The sequence below is a fragment of the Pelmatolapia mariae genome, linkage group LG17 (genome assembly GCF_036321145.2).
Source record: "Pelmatolapia mariae isolate MD_Pm_ZW linkage group LG17, Pm_UMD_F_2, whole genome shotgun sequence".
NCBI classification, from domain to species: Eukaryota; Metazoa; Chordata; class Actinopteri; order Cichliformes; family Cichlidae; genus Pelmatolapia; species Pelmatolapia mariae.
In genome coordinates, this window is record NC_086242.1 from 19,315,508 (window position 1) to 19,328,460 (window position 12,953).

General features: G+C 41.2%; 1 protein-coding gene across 3 annotated transcripts in view; it reads left to right on the forward strand.

Moving 5' to 3' along the window:
• The window catches only part of usp6nl (USP6 N-terminal like), a 93,369-nt gene that overhangs the window by 53,693 nt on the left and 26,723 nt on the right, over positions 1 to 12,953 (forward strand). For all 3 annotated transcript variants that reach the window (XM_063501069.1, XM_063501065.1, XM_063501066.1), the window contains one exon: positions 8,678 to 8,751. In XM_063501069.1, the coding sequence (XP_063357139.1) occupies positions 8,678 to 8,751 (74 nt within the window). The remainder of the gene's footprint in view (positions 1 to 8,677; positions 8,752 to 12,953) is intronic.

Here is a 12,953-nt window from a genome sequence, read left to right on the forward strand (position 1 = left end):
GGGTCGACAGCTTCGACAGCTTTTGCCAAAAAGTTTCTGCTCCGTTTTTCAAGACCTGCTATCCTTCAAAGTTTTCCACCAGAATGCATGTAAATGATTTCCTGGACGGCTCGGTGGGCTCTGGCTTTTTCTTTCTAATTCCTTTCAAAGTCTTCTAGTGCACGGGAGGCATGTGAAGTGTTACACAGACTGGTGACACTTTGCACACAAACAGCAAATGATGTCACCGCACTTAGTAGAAGATAAGCAAGTGCAGACATTCAACAGTAAACTGTCATGTGCCACTTCCAAATATAAAGCCCTGACAGCGGAATGATAACAATGTGTGCTGATAGTGGATTGTGAGGTACTGTGGACTGTCTGCTGATAAATGTGTGAGCCTTCTTACATGAAGGTGCTACAAATTAAATGACTTTAACAAAAAACTTTTTTCTCCTTTTTTTGGCTTTGTTGAAACATGCAGAATTTTAACTTCTCCTTTATCCTAGCTGAGAATGTGCCACGGGTAATATGGAAGTTAATTATTTGTCTGTAAGTCTGGTTGGAGTCTGTGATTATTGGTTGCTGGGTGTCATTCAGAGGTTTGTGTCACGTTCCTGCAGTTGCGTTGAGGTTGGAAATGAAGACTGGGTGAGACAGATGATTGTTTTGGAGGCACAGTAATAACACATGCTTCTCTAAAGTTGCCTCATCTGTTTGTTGTGAAGTGGGAAACTTGAGTGTGCTGAGTTGCGTTACTGATGCATTACTTATCTAAAAGAGCCGCTTGTTTCAGTCGAACGTTAAGTAGCATTAATATTGTGAAATTGTGGCTCCATAGTATAGCCATTTACACATTTGTCTAACAAGTGAAAGCTTCAGGAGGAGACTGAAATCCCTTTGGGTGCAAAGATCTGCCAAATCAAACATGCGGAGCTGCCCGATGTGGCGACCCCTTGTAAATAAGGGAGTGGCTGGAAGTACCGGCACAGCTTGCAAACATTCAATATTAGATGTGGCTTTCATGGGAAAACTAGTGATGCAACAACAGAACAATGTGTTGCAATAATAATCATGTTTTTTAACACTTACACAGCTGTTTGATCTGTAAAATGTTTATTGTAAGTGCTAAAAGCCAAGTTGAGAGCTTATTTTGAATGACTACATGTCATAAACCAAAAAATGTTTTTAGTTTTCGATGCAAGATCAGTCACTCGCTATACACATTTAATCCCTGATATATTTTAATATAAGAAAAAACATAAATTTTAGTTTTACTACATAATAAATTAATACTCCTGTGGTAAATGAAAGAAGCCTGTCATTGTAATAATTGTAATAAATGTATGTATAAAATTACAGACAAAGTTCTGTTAGCTCATTGCACAGACTACAGAAGAGGATTAGGGCCACTGGGGGGGGGGGAGAGTGGGCAGAATTCAGACTTTTTTTCTCAGAATTCTGACTCGTTTTCTCAGAATTTTGACTCTTTTTCCCAGAATTCTGACTTTTTTTTCCCAGAATTCTGACTTTTTTTCCCAGAATTCTGACTCGTTTTCTCAGAATTTTGACTCTTTTTCCCAGAATTCTGACTTTTTTTCCCAGAATTCTGACTCGTTTTCTCAGAATTTTGACTCTTTTTCCCAGAATTTTGACTCTTTTTTTTTTTTCAGACTTCTGACTTTAATCTCAGAATTCAGAAGTTTTTCTCTGAATTCTGACTTTTTTTTCAGAATTCTGGAAAAGAAAAAAAAAAAAGGTGCCCATTTTTAAAAAAAAAAATTTATCCGGTGACCCTAATCCACTTCCGTACATAGACTGCCTTGTAATTATAAAAAGGAAAATTTTTGTTAAATGACAGAATATTTCCTGTTTTTACTCTAAACCCACTGTAAAAAAAAAAAATTGCGGTGCCTTATGCAAAGCACAAGTCACTCAGATAAATTTGCAGCAATTAACTTTTGGGGAATTTAGATCTTATGTACAAGTTATAAATGCAAAAGTTCATCTTTCAGTGAAGAAAAATGTGCAAAAGTGTATTTTAAAAGTGTACAGACGTGCAGCTTTTCAACCTAAAATCGACGTGCAAACGCTGCCTCATCTTTTTAAATGTCAGGCTGCCGCAAACTTTCAAAAGGCCGAACGGTTACAGAAGTGAAAACCCTCTGGAGTTAAAATCTCTGCAGTAAAACGTCCAGCTCACCTTTACTGGAATATACTCAGTACAAGACTTTACTCCTGTTTTTGAATTGATATTTATATCACAGATGAGGGGATCATTGGTTTGCATTGTTTTTAACACATTTTGCATGTTTAGCAAGCACACAGTGAACGTGCAGGTCTGAATACAGGTCACACATGGCCGTCAGCTTCAAAACGAAGCGTGAGCACCGAAACAAAAGGTGGGAAATTAGTTCTTCTCCAATCAAGCCTGTCCTCTTTTATCATAGTTCTTATAATTATTCCTTTTTCTGAACAGATAGCATCTATGAGAGGGTAAGAGATGCACTAACAATGGGTGGAAGAGCAGCAAAGAGCTGTAACAGGCGAGGACTCCTTAAGATAAAGAACAAAGAGGGCTCATTACAGCAGAATGAGAGGGCTGAGAGAACAAGAAAGACCGTGATTATGCTTGTCATGTTTTACATTGTCAGGGCTGGTCTTTAACAGCAAGTGATAAAGAGGAAGAAAAACACAAATACTCTCCACAACACTTCCTGTCACATGGTTAGAGCGGCTCCTAGAGGAATTATGAGCTGGAGGCTTCATCCTTGCATCTGCTCTTAAATTTCTCTTAAATATACATGTAGTCAGTCAAAGCCGGGGCTCGTTGCTTACATCTGTTTACGTTATTTCAAGTAAATGTTCCTGCTCCATATGTGCATCTTAAAATCTTCTAAAAGAGCTGTGCATGATTAAGAGTTCAAAATATGAATTTTTATCTTGTGCCAAACCTTGGTGCAGACCCTTAGTGGATCCACAGACTGAAAGAAACCTCTTGGGCTACGGTTGGGCCATTTGTGTGCCTTACATGGTCATATTAGGGATGTTCATTTTCAGTGACATCATACAGTGCTCAAAGCAGGAAAAAGTGTCTGAAACTGAGTTTTCAGATCAGTTTTAACCTGACCTCGATATTTAAAACCTTGGCCATGTTCAATATAGTAGAACAGGGCAAAGTGTTCTATATGACAGGAAATGACCTCCAGCACGGTCGCCCCTCCCTGAGCTTGGTTCTGCTGGAGGTTTCTTCCTGTCATCAGTTGCTCAATTGTATTATTGTAGGGTGTTTGCCTTACAATATAAAGCACCTTGAGGTGATTACTGTTATGATTTGGTGCCATATAAATAAATTAAAATAGAATTAAATTAAAATAAGGAAAAGCAGAAAAGGTCTTCTTTAACCTCCTAAGACCCGAACTCTTCCACGGCATGCAATTTTAATTTCTCTTTGATATTTGGGCATATTGGGGCCCGATGAATGTAAAAACAAAGAATTACCAGATTTTTTTTTTTACCTTATTTTTGTTTTTATGAAAAATCAGAGCCACATATGAGGATATTCGTTTAAAATTTTGATAGAACAGTAGCAGTATAATGTCCTCGTAAATGGATATCAGGCCCTTGAAGAGCAAAATTTAGTATTTTGGTCTAAATAACCCAAAATGTGATGTCCACATATGTGGACGGCAGGTCCTAGGACGTTAAAGAATATTAACGTCTTAGGTTGTAGTCCAAGAAACAGCCATTTCACTCTGATTCTCTGTTGCTCCCGAACATTTGTCATTTGTCAAGCAATTCAAATTTCTCGGCATGATTCTTTGGCAGCAGGGGACCCCTTCCTAATGAAAGTCTGTCAGTAGGGTTAGCAGCACCTGAAGCCAGCATTAAATCTGTTTCTCTGTTAAAGCTTTTATATTCCCTCAAACCACAGTGGAATCGTTCTTTCATATACCTGATGTGCTCAATATTATGAAGTCACTTCTTTTTTTCATTTTTTGCTGATGCAAGAGGCTTTAGGGCTGCAAGATTACATTAAAGCAGAAAATGCCGTGTGAGCTTCCTACCTGAGAACTGCACTCACCTGTTCAGTGGTAAACCCCACAGGGGGGAAGTGGTACCTAACTTCCTGAATACTTCATGAGGTGTCCAGTTGTCATGTGTGAACACTTCTGAGTGCTGACACCAGTTCACTCCTGAATGCATCGTGCAGAGCAGGAGTGAAGGGCAGAGGTGGGGACGGGGTAGCGCCCGGCTGGGAGGTGATGGGCGAGGACATTTTAGTCACAGCGGGGCAGGGACGGTTAGACGGAGCCTCATCGGCCTCGCCGCTGGGGTCTGACTGGCAAATTAGAGAGCGGGAGGTGGAAGGTCAGCTTCGTGGGGGGGGCTGTAGTCTGGAAAGAAGGATAAAGGGCAGCGACAGGAGCGAGGAAAATCCCACCCCCAAATGTATAATTGCTGTTTTGATGCTCCCTCAATGTTTGTTCCTGTTTATCTTATTTCTACTTCACAAGCTACTCTGTTTTCTTTTTTCTGATGCTTTATTTTGCCAAACCAGTTTGGATAAACCAGAAGGATAAACACAAGATGAACGTCTACACATCACAGATAATTGAAGTTACTTGAGTTGGAGGCTTCTGTCAATTTAAAGCAGCTGAAGTGACTTTAGTCAGTGTTTTCATGTGTGTGCATGAAGCAGTTGATTTAAATAATCAAAGCCCATCAAGCTCAGAGGGGATTTATCTTCTCTTTTAGCTTATTTTGCAGCACTTTTTTGTACTGCTCACTCTCTCCAGTCTGATCAGACTCAGGGATCGCGCTCAAGGGATAAGGACTGCAGAACTGGATCTGTCCCACTGCACTGTGGCTTCAGAAACAAATCAATCAATCAGTCAATCATCTCTTTTTATAACACATAGTGTTATCATTTAGATGCTTAATTACTATTAAATAACCATATAAACCTGATGTAAAGTAGATGAGCCAGAGCTCTTGCTCTGGAATTTTTGCATATTTAGCGTTATTCCTCAGTTTTCTTTTCTTTTATTGGACATGAATATTTCTATTTCAAAGGTTTGGTTTGGCACATGCAGGTTTGTGTCATAAATTGGCCAAATTAGTAGAAGTTTGACTTCCCCACAATTAAATTTGCAATAAAGTTCCTAATGTGAGTCACCATTTCTCCAGCTGATGACCATGGTGTGCAGCATGTCGAAGTCATCTTTGGAGGCTCATTATCAAACATATTTCAAGAGTCCGAACATGAAATGCCACATAAACTCTGAGTCTTTTACAAATGGCCATAAACCCTCTGGAGCAAGTCAAGAGCTCCTCGGTTGCAAATAAAAACATAGACCCGATCTCCGTCACAGACGCTGGAGTGATCCTTAAAGCATGAAAGGGGCTCTAATTGCATTTATTTAAAGTCAGACCGCTGTGGAATACTAATATGGCTGTGAGGGTCTCAAAGTTGGGGCTTAGCTTTAGTGCAAAGAAAAGACTGAATCCCATTTCCTCCCTAATTCCTCCCCCGCTCACTATGGGAACCGCAGGGCCTCTCGGGCAGGATTTCCCAGCAGAAAAAGACTTTACTGTATTTGTTTATTTGCCCCAGACAGTTTGCCTTGCTGTGTACGAACGTCTCTTCCCCCATCCCCTCGCTCGCGGCGTCTTCTCCTGCAGAGTGCTCTTGGCAGCCCACAGCCACATGCCTTTCACTGACACACACCATCCTGTCATAAAAATGCCAGCCGACTCAATAAGGAGAATGTTTGTTCGCAGCGTTTTGGAATTCCCGTCTTGCCTTTCCTCCAGTTGAACCCCAGAGACCCTGAGAGGAAGTTGGAGAATGACTGGAGTCAAATAAAGAGCTGCAAAGGGCTGAAAAACTGGCAGAATAAGGATCATCATCACTGACTGCTGGGGGTTCAGTGGTAAAGGGTTAAAGAGGGCAAAAGCCAGCAGTTTGAGATTTGAGGTTTTTATAGCTGACTGTGTTATTTTCTTCTTGTTGTTTTTCGTCATTAAAAGATCAGGCGTTAGATGGCCAGACTGCATTTACTGTCAGCTGCAAGTTCTTGTAGCTTTGGAAATGCCTCAACTTTCCCTCTTGTGTCATCGTCTGGTCAAATTCCAAATGTTTCCGATCCATATATTTGTGAGTCTCAGAAAGTTGACTCTGTTCACCAGCACGTTGTGTTTTCAGCAGGAGAAGCGTTTCGTCACTCAACCAAGTGACTTCTTCAGTCTCAGCTGACTGCAGGTTTCCCCGACCTTATAAACAGTGCATCTGCATAATGACTGAAACTACCACCTACTGCCTAACAGTTAATTTTGTGGGATTTCCTTATCTGGGTGATGCATGTATCAAGGCAAGTCTCTAGATTAAGCTTTACTCGCAACTCATCAGATATGAATGCTTCTAAGCAAATGGAAATCCTATAAAGGAAGAGCTGTACAGGCCTGATTGCATGTTAAGAGACTTGATCTGAAATGTAGCGTGCAGCCTAACCCCAACCCCGCTGGGGTTCATCAGTGACCTGGCAGATGTTATAAGGTGGAGGATCTTTTTGTGTCTCACTAAAAGGCACAGAGTAACTTTTAAGCCTCAATTTTCAGCATGCATTGTTATTTTCTGTGCAGATTTTCTTTTCCCAGACCTACCTGAGCATCTTTGGTGCACAAACTGACACTAAAACACAAACAGAAACCAGTGATTTATGTCACTGCCACCACTTCTGCTTCCTAATGCTGTCTTCGTCGCCCTTTTATGGGGCTGATTACCTCTCTGAAACCGTGCTCTGTACCGAAGCTGAGAGACGCCTGATGTTGACAAAATCTCACTATTTGGCACCGTGGAGTTGGCAGTGAACACACTGAAGGCTTTTCAGGCCTTGGGGTGATTTTACGGTTTACCATCCAAAGGTTTATTGAACTCTTTTCTCCATAAAGACGACGTTTGATGACCTCCTCTGCACCCTTGACACTTCAGTATAGGTATAAAAATGTGGTTTGACGACCATTAGAGTAGATTCTGGGTTTTTTCCAGAGTTCAGGTGAGTTCAGAAAAGAGCTTTCAAAATCTTCTAAAATGATTTTATTGCTTGTTATTTTTCACCCATCTGACATCCATCTTTGGATCTCTAAAGTTATCTTGATCTTGAGAGCTGGGAGAGCGTAGCGTAGATGTTCAGTAGGCTTCAGGATGTACCTTGTAAGCATTTTGTCCTCCTTGGTGGTCATTTTATGCTAAATTCGGAGGGCTCCATGCCTGCTACTTCCCCTTCCCACTTCCAGGTATGACTCACTACAAGGCTTCCATTACTACATGCTGCACACCAGATTCAACATAAACACAATGTGACTCCAATTTAGAGCTTTGTTAGCACACATCCAGTGTTTGGTTGTCTCTCGCAGCTAAATCAGGAAGTATCTGTGTAAACTGCTGTTGGAAATGCAGATTTACAACCACAGAGTAGTGAGAGGTGTGTGTGTGTGTGTTTGTGTGTTATCGGTGTGTGTGAGAGGATAAACACATTTAGCACTCACACAATGTGACACGTAGGCTGGGAAAACACTGGAAACCTTTCTGTGGCGCGGTGACGTCCTCGCCACGGCAGCTGTCAGTTTAAAGCAGCCACACACACACACACACACCGGCTGAGGTCAGACTGACACGCTGGACGTGCCGCACTGAAGCGTTTCCTTCTGACTGGTTTGAAGAGTGTGTGTTGAAAAGGGTGTGTGCGCTCTCCACGTCAGCTCTTGGCACACTCAGAGGGAGCCGGAATAACACACAGCACGTCTGTGATGACAGGATAATCGGATGTGTGTGCGCCCCAGGGCTGAGTTTAGCTAGTAGCAGCGACAGTTACAACACCTAAGAAAACTTACAGGAGGCCCATTACTGCCATGGTTTTCAAGGAACTCCTGCATAAAATGTAGTCTAGCAAAAATCACATATTCTGATTGTCGAGGGTTAGGATAAGTTTATCTCGAGTGTCCTCCCAAAACGGTCCCTCAACCAAATCGGTTTGAAGTAGAGTGTCAAAGGCCCTCTACTTCAAACTGTTCCCTGCATCGTGTGTTGCACCACTAAAGTAAAGAGACAGGGAAAAGGAAATAAAAGAGATCACAGGGATCAAAAAACCACCCTCATCAACCTCCATCACCCCCAGAGGGGAAGCAGGGAGAGGGGAGTTACAGAGCTGCTAGATACTGTTAGGTTGGGTTAGTAAAAATGGCTGGGTCAGGGGTTCTGGTTGTGGTCATCCCAAGAGGGTTACATAAAGCAAAATAGCTTGTTAATATAGAATATAATAAGGCAGCATTGCTTCATAAGGTAAAAATGACTCAAACTAAGCAAAAATCTAAATGAAGTACTATAAAAACTGAGTATAATACCATCAAGTGGTTCTATGAAGTAAAACAGGACATCTAATATACACACTCAACAACACAATTTAAACAAAAGTGGTTCAGAAACATCTTTTGAAAACCGTGATTGCAAATGTATTTAAATGAAGTGCAAAATATAACCTGATCTCTTTTAATGTGGCTTTTTTTCTTTTGGTGAATTTATCCTAAAATAATAGCAGTGTATATCTTAATATCCAGCAAACCTTTATTCTAAGTTGCTGTTGCTGATCATCTTCTCTCCTCTCTCCTTCCCTCCCCTCTTTTGTTGTCTCTCCAGCGTCTGATACCGAGCAGAATGCAGCGGTGAAACTTGACCAGGAGCGGGCTGAGATAGTCACCAAATATGACAAGGTATGGCGAACGCTTCCTTCAGTCAGTGTGAAAGCACACAGAAGCTTTGGTGAAGCGGAAAACCTACAACAATTACTTTTTTTTTCTCCCTCCTGTGGTCATCCGCAGCCAAATTCCAGCCACTCAGTCATGCTGAGACTCCACCAAACTTCATAACGCTGTGGTGAAATCCCTCCATAAATCACTGCCTTATTGCCCGTGAAACACAATAATAACAGCGTGCCGTGTACAGAATGTGCCGCCGTGTGATTTAATCATTTTCATAAATTTCGAAAGGCTGTGATTACTGTGCAAGAGCCACATTTCAGATGCGGCATTCTCAGTGAAAATTAACATGCAAATTATACATCTAAAAGCCACCGTTGTCTTTCCAGTGTGTGCGTGTTCAGTGGGCTGTGCGTTATCTGTGTTAGAGGGGCAGAGAATGACAGAAATCCCTCCTGCAGGCCTGAAGGTTTAATAGAAAAGGGAGGAAGCGGATTCGAGTGGTTACTCATTAGACTAAATGAGTGGGTTAATGTGATGTCATGGGCATGGAATGATTTTATTGACTGGGATCCAGAGGTGGCAATTTACTTAACACACAGCTCTGGCAAAGTTCCTTCATCCCAAAGCACTTGAATCAGGGGCGTCAAACACGAGATCCACCAATGAATCCCGTGTGGTCCACTGGGTAGCTTTGCAAAGTGGGAAAATTGAATTAAATTTAGTAAATAAATCGAATTTGTTAAATAAAGTGCACAGAAACCCACCGCAGGGATGCTAGCGTCACTACACAGGAGTGAAAATGTCTCCAGATGTGCACTTTTTCCAGATCTGAAGTAGTTTGGATCATAAAGTTGCTGGTATCTTGATCTGCTGTGATCCATAAATTTTAATGTGCAGTGACTGAAGGGTGAATATGGAAAATTAGGCACTGCTGGAAAAAGTACTTACTTTGATTTCTTGTCCAGCCCACTACAGATCAAATCAGGCCGAATGCTACTCTTGAAACTGAAGAGTTTGACAGCATACAGTGCTGTGCAAAATCCTCCGTTTCTTTATATGTTGCATCCAAGTAGTACGACTTTTTAGTAGTTAGTTTTCAAAGCGGTCTTGAGCAAAGTTTGGACATTGGCTGCTTTTTCACTCATTTTCACTCCAGTTCTTTTTTTTTTAATCAACTAAATACTGACCTATGAATCATTCAAGCATTAAAAAGGCATCTAACTAAAGGGATGAACCAGTGTTCTGTCTGTTCATGACAAACTTTGCAAAGAACCTATTTTAAATTGTGTCTTTAGGCACTTTGCTACTAGCAGCCTGTCACCAAAACACATAAGTTCTTCCCAAACCATAAATTTAGGCTACAAAACATGCCAAAGACTGGATTAAACACAGGAATAACATAGTTCTTTGGGAATAAAGTAGTTCCCAAAGAATTATTAGCTGAAAACCTGACATGTCTGTGTATGGTGTGCAGTGTGTCCTTAAAGAATTTCAGAAACAGGACAAATGGATTACAAATGATCATATGATTGAGAATGGCCTCATTTTTCAGCATGACCATGACTCCAAACACGCCGCCAATGCAGGATGAACAAACCTGGAACATATCAGTCATGGACTGGCCTCCCCAAAGCCCGAACCTCAACATTACCTCAACATAAGCAGTGTGTTGTGTCTCCATGTGTGTTTATACACATTTTAATAAATCAATGCACCAATTTCCCATTTTTCTAACAAAATATGAAGGAGGGATTTCTGAAAGCTTTTTAACAGTGTTATGTCTTTATAAAACCAGCCTTTGCATGTTTAAAGCTGCATGGGTCGTTTCTAAACCTAAGCATCACAATTTGAATTATGTCAAAGTCACTCAGTCACCCTCAGCTTCCAACACATAAAGTTAAGGAACAGACTGTTCACTTGCTGCCTGTTATATCCAACACTTCTGACAGGTACGTCACCTAAGTCACGTCACCTGTCAGTGGGTTCTCTGTCCTTTCCCCTCATAAAAAAGCCCACTGAAAGCTCCTATATGTCCCCATGCTGCTTGTTTTTTCACAGAGACTTAAAAAAAAACATGCGCTGCAGCATATTATCTAACAATGTGCAGAAACATGTCTGACTTTTATCAATCAGTATGGAAGTATGTTAAATATCGCTGAAGAAATGTTGTTTTTACTCAAAATCCTCAATTCTCTTGTGGTTGGACTGTATGTACGCGCTCCCTTCCTGAGTGACACCTCTGCTACCAAGCACGGCGCTATCAGTTGGACCAGCCCACCATGCTCGGTTTGTAAATTAGCCTTTTTAATTTAGTCCAGCAGGCTGCATAATAAGGCTGCCTCATTAAGAGTGAAGAGACCATGGAGAGTGGAGATGATGGAGGTGTGTGTGTGTGTGTGTGTGTGTGTGTGTGTGTGTGTGTGTGTGTGTGTGTGTGTGTGTGTGTGTGTGTGTGTGTGAGGCAGAATGAGGCACAATCGGAGCTAAATCAGTGTCATTGTCACTGTTGGGGATGGGAGGAGTTTAATAGAGTCTGTTATCACACTGGCCACAAACACTCGCCGTCTCACGTCACCCGGTGTACATTTGTGGTTATTAAATATGACTTTTGTCTTTGTGGAATGTGCAGAAGTGACTGGTTTTGTTTCCAAATGACACATCCGCTCAGGCCTGACTGCTGCTGCTGATTGCAGAAGTATGGAGCCAATTTTTTATGTTGGGTGGCTGCAAAACTCCAGTTTTTTCCCATTTTTCTCATAAGTTTTGAAATCTTCACTCACAACATTTCAGTTTTGTTCAAGAAAAATCTGTGTGACTCTCAAGCTTCACTAATAATTTTCGGTGTTTGCTAAGAACAAGATTGTGGGTGAGGGGCTCGGATTTGGAAGGGATTCAGAGCTAGGTTGATCTCGAAAAGAGCAGGCTGAGGTGTTTTGGGCATGTCCCATTGGGAGGATGCTGCAGGGACACACCCAGGGCACACTGGGGAGAGGGTGGATGGATAGATAATTGGCATTAAAGTCCTTCCCTGGTTTGATATTTATGAAATCAGTGCCCAGCAATCCAATCAGCCAGATGCTAATAAAATGTCTTAAAATTTATTTATTTTTTTCCGTAAACATATAAGTTTAATGACAGAAAACTCTCAATATTTCCCTTTTTTTTTTTAAATTTAACAGTTGTGTTCTCTGGAGCATGAATTTTATGCAAACTGTTTGAGAAAGTAAGTCAAGTTCTCACAAGGAGATATAAATGAGACGGCAAAGGTGTGAAATACACCTCAGAACAGGCACGCAGCTGAACGGTCAGAGGTGAAATGACGAGCCTGATTTAATTTCACCCTGAAACTGACACAGAAATGATGATGATGTGGAGTTTGCGACTCTGTGGATACTCGCAGAGCGAGGGGGGAGAACGACACACAGAGATCTTCTGATTCCCCTGAGGCGCTCCTCAATGTTTGACTTATCTATTTCAAGGGTGAGTTTCTGTTTGTGCTGAGGGAGCGGTGCAAAAACTGGGTGGGAGCAGAGGGAGGAGACGAGTTTTGAAATATTTAACCTCGACATCTGGATGTCAGGCCGACCTGTTAACCACTCACAGCCTTCTCAGGGCTTCGCAAAGCATTTGGCAACCTCCAACAGGCTTTAACAGCAGAGACATAAGAGAGAGGGGCATGACAATAGAGATCTATAATAGAGTTCTGTGACAATCAGAAGCTTAGGAAACGTAGACTGTTGTACTGACAAACAGCAGAGGTACATGTCCTGTAATTTGCACACAGGTAGCAGAAGTGTAAGCTGACGGTGAAATGGTTCTTTAACCTTATTTTGCTGCAGAAAAATGCTTTATTCATAACAATATATATATATATATATACATATATATATATATATATATTTATACATATATATTTTGCATTTTATTGAAAATAGTTTGTAGAGCCAAAAGGCCAACTTGGTTAAAATAATAAACCAACTTTGCTGATTCAGTTTTCCTGTCATTTGAGCAGCTGACAGCTCAAAAAATGGGTTTACATACTCCCCTCCTGAAATAAGTTTTGGCCTCTAGATTTTTAACAACAAACATATTTAACATGTAGACTCAGTAAAATGAAGCTGGAAGCAAACATAATGTTTATTACTTTTTTTGTCTTTCACATTGCTGGGCGCTTGCTTGCTGAACAGCACAGAAGCACAGAAAGAGCTCTACTT